General features: G+C 35.8%; 1 protein-coding gene across 1 annotated transcript in view; it reads right to left on the bottom strand.

Moving 5' to 3' along the window:
* Nucleotides 1-6,144, bottom strand: part of LOC106691392 (FERRY endosomal RAB5 effector complex subunit 3) — a 40,755-nt gene extending 34,611 nt beyond the window's left edge. The window contains exons 1-2 of the mRNA XM_067053241.1: nt 5,883-6,144; nt 299-444 (exon numbers count right to left, since the gene is read on the bottom strand). Coding sequence (XP_066909342.1) covers nt 299-444; nt 5,883-6,060 — 324 coding nt within the window. The 5' untranslated portion in view covers nt 6,061-6,144. The remainder of the gene's footprint in view (nt 1-298; nt 445-5,882) is intronic.
* Nucleotides 6,145-7,688: the final 1,544 nt, after the last annotated feature.

A 7,688-nucleotide genomic window follows, 5' to 3' on the forward strand; every position in this document is an offset into this window, starting at 1 on the left:
CTATTCAATTATCAGTTATCAATTTTTTATCATTTCTGATTTAATTCAATATTTTGTATAATTCTAAATTTGTTTGTATACTATTCCTTTTCAATTGTATGTTACTCTAAATGTTGTTGTTATCTCTTTTGTTCTATAGCCTTGATGAAGACCTGAAACTCAGGTAGAAACGTCGGCATAAAATAAATAAATATGGTTTTGTTTATTTATGTTGTTCTTTGCTGACTGCACCCCCTGACAAACTTCTTCAATCATAAAATAAATAATAGATTTAAAAAGAAAATAAACTACAGCTCACCTTGGAATATAAAGGCTCCCAAAGGTTTAGAACTTTTGAAAATGTAGAATCCCCAGGATTAAATGATGAAATACATTTTTCTGATTTCTCATCATAAAATTTTTCATTATTTTCTTGAATAAACTTCAGAAAATGCTTCATGGCAGCTAAATAAACACAAAAACCAAACAAGATTTAAATAATTGTATTTTAAAACTAAATTATTTTATGAAATTAGCAGCAAAGATGAATTGATTCCATTCACATATGTTTATAGGCGAAATGTAGATAAATTATAAAAATAGAATAAACAGTAGCTTACATAATTTTTCAAAAATTCATGTTGAAAGTCTAATATGGTTATGAAAAGATGGTGAAGGGTGCAGTAAAAAGAAAACAAAAAATAGTAAAAACTATTTATTTGCCAATGTTTCACTCGACTTAGTAGTTTCAAAAGTTTTCAACTGGAACAGCCCTGAGGAAGCTCTACTAAGTGGGACGAAATGTCGGAAAATAAATAGTTGTTAATTATTTTTTGTTTTATTTTGACCGCACCCCTGACCATCTTCATAATTTGAAATAATACAGTCAATTATTTATACATATAACACACTAACTATTATTTTTATAACTTTCATAGGTGGAGTTGGTACTTGCAAGAAGACATAAAAATACAAATTTATTTTAGAAAAATTAATCTTTCGACAGTAAATAGGTTTTGAACATGCATCGGCCATTTGAGTGTATTTTTCAGTGTATTGTCAAGCACTTTGTATAGTCCTCACTCACGTGAAGGTCTATTTGCCCCATTTCTCTAATCAGAATTTCCAAAAGTTTCTCAACACCTTCTTGTTTATTTAAGAAGAAAGAATCACTATGATATCTTTGTATGTTAAGAAAAAATTTTTCTGGTACTGTCCACTTCAATGCTTGGCAGTTACTGGTGAAAGTCAATTACTGCTTGAAGAAAAATGAGTGGGCCTAGTACATTGTCACCGCTAAGCAGATATGAAATTATCTTCGACCCAACTGCTCGGCCCTGAATGCTCCTGATGAAAAATCTTTTTTTTCTTTTTTTTTTTTAAATTAATGATTTACTAATTAATGTATCTACAGGCGTAGGGAGTTGGCGGCCCCATCGCCCGGTTATTGCACCGCAGATAGCCAATGGCCCTCAGGTTGGGGGAACAGTACACTGACACTCACATACTTACACTATTAACAGCACACTACATTCACCCTAACATTACAGACCAAGGTCACCAACAGTGCACACCATAGGATCACCTCTCCTAGGTAGCTGCCCCAGATGGGGAGTGTGTCAGGATGCTCCAAGGCAGCCACTCAACCTGACTCAGGGGCAGCTGGGTGATAACCAACTCCTCTTAAACCATCTTATCAGGAAACCTCAACATATAGAAGCCAGACTGTCTACGGGGAAACAACATAGCACCCTTCTTTTGGACTTCACCTTTGGATCATGGAATATCTTAATATTATATAGACCCGGAGCAACTAAACTGCTCTTAGATGAAATAGACCGATACAGAATTGACATTGCTGTACTTCAGGAAATCCGATGGACTGGACAGGGATTTATCGAAAAGAAAAGTCACACTATACACTACAGTTGTGATAATAGATTACACCATTTTGCAACTGGTTTTGTTGTAGGAAGAAACTTAGGCAACTCATCATTGATTTTAAGCCCCAGAATGAGCTCTATTAGGATAAAAGGGAAATTCTTTAACTACACATTGTTCAGCTACCATGCTCCGACTGAAATGTCAGATAAGCAAACCAATGAAGATTACTATGACTTGCTATTAAGGCGTGTCCTCGCTCAGACATAATAATAATCGCTGGTGACTTCAATGCAAAGATTGGTAAGGAAGCAATCTACTTCCCAACTATTGGTAAACATAGTCTGCAATGACAATGGACATAGACTGATTAATTTTTGTGCATCACATAATCTCTTTGTTGGCAGTAGTCTGTTTCCCCACAAAAGAATCCATCTTGGTACCTGGACATCTCCTGTTGGAAATACAGCCAACCAGATCGAACACTTTCTGTAAGTGTCATAAGGTGGTAGTAAGTGCCAGACATAGATCAAACCTTCTTAATGTCAGAACTTTTCATGGACCTAACATGGACTCAGACCATTTTCTAATTCTGGCTAAAGTTAGAGCCACGATCTCCATTGTTAAAACAAGGGGAGGGGAAAGATGTAAAAAGTTCAACTTACAAAAACTTAAAGAACCTGAAGTGTCCCAAGCATTTATAAATAATATTAATGAAGAGTTCTCGAACCCGCCATCTACAGAAGATGAGGGTGTTGACGAAATGTGGTCAAACATTGAAAAAATCAATCAAACCTCTTCAAATCTCAGCCTGTAAAGATGCAGATGGAACTCTATTAAATGATAAAACCCAAATGCTAGGAAGATGGAAGAAGTGCTTTAATCACTTGCTCAATGGAAATCAGGCACAAGAAGCTCAATGGGAAGAAGAAGTTAACCTTAGTCGAATCCCTGAAGATGACCTTGAGCCCCCAGACAAAGAGGAACTGTGTGAGGCTGTTGATAGGCTCAAGAACAACAAAGCACCAGGCTTTGACAAACTTTCTGCCAAGCTATTTAAGTAAGGGGGAGATCAGCTTTTCCAAGCATTACATCTTTTTGTTACAATTTAGACAGAAGAAATCATTCCAAAAGCATGGAGTAAGACAGTCTTATGTCCTATCCACAAGAAGGGAGGTTTTCTCGAATGTAATAATTATCGAGGCATATCTCTACTGCCATGTGCCCTAGGGAAATATCAGTGCAGCTTTCGTAAATGTAAGTCAGTAACAACAGACCAAATTTTTGCCCTACGAACCATCCTTGAGCATGGAAGAGAATACCAAATACGGACGCATTATCTATCCGTTGATTGTAGATCTCCCTATGACAAAATTCAACATGAGGCTCTGTATCAGGCCAATGAAAGACCTCAATGTACCTGTTAAGCTCATCCGTCTTGTAATACTTACAATGAGCAATATTAAATGTATGGTGCAGATTCAGAGAGATCTGTCTGAGGGATTCACCTCTCAAAATGGCGTTCGACAGGGAGATTCCCTAGCCTGTCTGCTATTCAATATTGGTCTTGAAAAAGTTTTGAGAGAATCAATGGATCACACCAGTGTAACCATTTTTAATCATATGGTAAAAATCCTGGGATATGCAGATGATATCGACATTATTGGGAGATCAAAAACTGTTGTGGAAGAGGTCTTTCTTGCCCTTGATGATGCTGCCAGGAACCAGGGACTTGTTGTTAATACCAACAAAACCAAATATATGATAGCTGATCAAGAAAGAGATTTTAATGAAGATTTTGTTCAAATTGGTCATTACTCTTTCAAACGAGTTGAGGAATTTGTGTACCTCGGATCACAAGTTAATGCCACCAATGACATTTCGACCGAGATATGGAGACGAATATCATTGGCCAATAGGTGTTTTTTCGGACTGCGTCGGCACTTTGGTAGTAGCTCACTATCAAGATCCACGAAAACTAGGTTGCATAAAACATTAAATCGACCAGTGCTGCTCTACTTCTCGGAAACTCGGGCACTTTCGAAGGCCGATGAAAGGGATCTCCAAATGTTTGAGAGAAAGATACTCAGACACATCTATGGCCCAGTAAAGGATGGTTCAGCAGGGAGAAGATGCATGAATAGGGAAGTCTACTTGTTAATTGGTGAGCCTGATATTGAAAAAATTGTGAGAATTAATAGGCTGCGCTGGGCAGGCCATGTAGAAAGGATCGGAACTGATGAAATCCCAAATAAACTTCTCAATGAGTGCCTACATGGAACACAGCTGAGGGCCCGCCCAAAGCTTCGATGATTGGATGGTGTTAAAGAGGATTTAAGGATCCTGCTCGGAGTGAGGAATTGAAGAGCAGCTGAACTTAACAGATTAAACTGCTGGAAGCTGCTTGAGGAGGCCATTACCCAGTAATGGGTTGTCGCACTGATTGATGATGATGAATTAATGTATTCACTTCATTAAAAATAAGTGACATCTATTTTATATTCAGACATGCCTTAAATTCTTAATATTAAAAAAATTAAAGTCTGTACAACCCATGAAGGATCAGGGGTTCAGTATTTTGTAAGGAAGTACAGTTACTAGACCAACAGTTGTGCAAGGAGGTAATTTGGTCAGAATCACGCTCGACTGCCAGATTTTTACCCAATTAAGGGTATCCAATTTAAGAGGCTGAGTGGACCCAAGAAGGGCTCCAGAACCCACAAGAGTTGACTCACGGCTAGTATAACAGAAAACAATTTTTTCAACAAGTGGATTCGAACTCAGTTCCTTGGAGTTAGCCACGCACCTTACCCCAGGGCTACCCCTGCTCCCCAAATTCTTAATATACTATTCTTTATATCACATAAGCTATTTTTATTTTTAATTGATAACACTAGAAGAATCCATCACTCCATAGAAGTTAGGCATTAATACATAACATTGGCACCACATTAAACAAAAGAATGTAAAAATAGTAGCTATTCAGGAAACCCAAACAGAACTAAACATTATACTTTCAATTTCCTTAATGGGAATACTTTTTTAATCTCTGTGCCTTTATTGCTTCTTTGAGCCTTAGATTTGTGTTTCAAAGACCTAATTTTGAAAAACCCTTCTGATCAAATTGATAAAAGCAATGAAACATAAAGAATTGATTTTTCACATTCATTACTTAATCATGGAGGCGAAAATATGTTGTTTATTTATCAACAAAATATGTTATTCCCTAATTAAAAATAAATTATTCAAAAAATCAATGATTAACACTGTATACAGCTATTCTCCAGCTTGATTATTATTATGCCATGTGAAACGGTATATATTAAATATTTAAGATCGTAACACTCTGCAACCACCCTTACAATAAAAATGAAAACTAACCATTAAATTTAAGCTTGACATTGTTATTTGGAATACTTTAAAGTGGTATAGGATAGGTGTGAAGGAGTTGGTTACCCTGGTGAGTAATTTTAAAGAAACACACAAGCAGTAAAAGTAGGATTCATCGGTTGGGAATCACATCCAGCTGCAGGAATGGGCAGTACCAGCAAGAGACTACGTTTAGAATTCAATAGCTCCCACTTCCAAATTCGGGTCATTTCCTAATCTAGCATTCCAATCGCCTAACACAATCATGAATTAATTTCAATTATGTATTTCATCCATAGTGTGTAGAAGGTGATCATATAATTGGTCTTTGTGATCATATGCTATCTTATGATCAACTGCCAAACAGCTTACCTGAGAATTAATGCCCAATTGAAACTTTCCAAAAAATTCAGAATCACTCTTAATGTCAGTTCAGAAAAATATATTTTAGACCCATAGAAGCTTGTGATGAAAAGGTGTTGGAAAATCGCTATATTTTTATAAGCAAATAAATATAATATTATTATTGAAAGTAGGTTTCTACTCCTCATTCCTTGTAACTCTTTGAGTATTATGAAACAAGCTCATCAAAAAATAAATAAAAATTATCAAGTACAAATTATTTCTAATTACAATTATTGTTAACTAATTACCCGTTTTTATACGAGAAGTAACTTTAATTTCACAAAATAATTTTTCAAAAATTTCTTCAGGATTTCCTTGACAAGGAATTTGGATAGTTTCTTGAAATTCTCCAGTACACACAGAAGTATCTTTATACAAAGGATATTTGAAAACTATCGATTGCATATTGTTTACTTTTTCCATCATAAAAATAAATTATACTACTCTAAAAAAAACTAATGCAACACTAAATCTAATCCATCGAACTTGTAAAAATACTAAGATATGTGGTAGGTTATAATCTTCATGTAAACAGACTCAACGAGGTAATCAAAGTGTAAAAAGATAGAATTTATATATAACTTTTTTATTTTACTTTCTCTTACCTATATGGAATATATTGTAAGAAAAAGTATTGTTAAAACACATGAGTCCTAAAAACCTAGTCTCGCAAAATGGATTGTTTATTTTTAATGATAGGTGGAAATCTTCAAGAGACACGGATAGGCCCGCATTTATCCTTGTGTGGAATTTTTACCCATTAAAACTACTTCTCTACACCTATTACCCACCCGCCACGAGATCACCTTTAGGCATTATATCGTGGAGAAGGAGTAGATTTTTGTCACCTCATGTTAGGCAACCTTCTGAGTCCCCTTTCCTTCTCTTCTTTCCTCAGTTGCTTGAAGATCTCCACTACCAGTCGTTGACCCACCATCCAGCACTCCTGGGAGGGTAAGGTTATTGTCGGCTGTCGACGCTCATCTACAGACCTGATTGATTTCGTTTCTGCTTTCGTGGAAGCGGGGACAGGAGAAAACACATGGTCCACGATTTCTTCTACTGCTGTACATTGCGCTATATCATCCAGTTTGAACCTATACTGTTCGCTAGCAACTGGGTGAGGTAGTAGTCAACCTCTCCGTGATCCCTATCCACAGTTGGAGAAGGGGAATCAGTTGTGGTCCCATCTTCCGTTGACATTACATCCCACATTCTTTGTCACATGTTGATCGTCTCCTCCCCATTCTGAGTCCTGGGAATAGATTTTTTTCTATTATAGTTGTACCACATCCCTATGGCGATCATTTCTATAGGTGGTGTCCTTGCCACCACACACGCAGCTCGTATAAAACTGTGACGTTTTGTTTTAACGAATTTGTGAATCGCACAAGTCACTCGTATCGTCGCTCCAACAATAGATGGACACCATCGGTCTTTACGACGCCATACTATCCAATGCATCTTTAAATATAGCAGTCGCGTAGTGTAGAATGGATGAGACCAGGCCCGATATCAATATAACATCACATAATGATGTAAAATCATTATGTGATGTAACATAATTATGTGATGTATGATATAACCTCATTATATCATTACTTAATATGTTTTTAGATAAACCATTTTTATGCCATAAATCATAACGAGGGTATGAATAAGGAATTTAACTCACCACCTGTTATGGTGTTATATTTACTGCGGGAGGATTAACTAACTTCTCAATGGTATGAAAGTTCTTTGTTGGTGATTCTACCAAAATTGTAAATCATGAATATTGGAATTTAATGCAATAAAAAATGTTATTGATTCGCGTTTTTTCCCCTGAAATCCTTTATTGGCTAGTTCACAAAAACTTAGTCACCAAATTTCATTCCTAGAAGTTTTTTCTTTATATCATTAAAAATTAAACAGTAAATTAATGAAACAGAGGGGTGGAGAATGTCAACATTTTGGAAAAAAAGTTTATTTGTTGTACAATAACTGTTGTAAACTGTTGTTAAAAAAAAAGTTGTAATTTTTTATTTGTTTTATTTATCATGTAAATTTGTTAA

This window comes from Halyomorpha halys, unplaced genomic scaffold, assembly GCF_000696795.3.
Source record: "Halyomorpha halys isolate HHAL.00 unplaced genomic scaffold, Hhal_1.1 Scaffold2314.1, whole genome shotgun sequence".
Taxonomy (NCBI): Eukaryota; Metazoa; Arthropoda; class Insecta; order Hemiptera; family Pentatomidae; genus Halyomorpha; species Halyomorpha halys.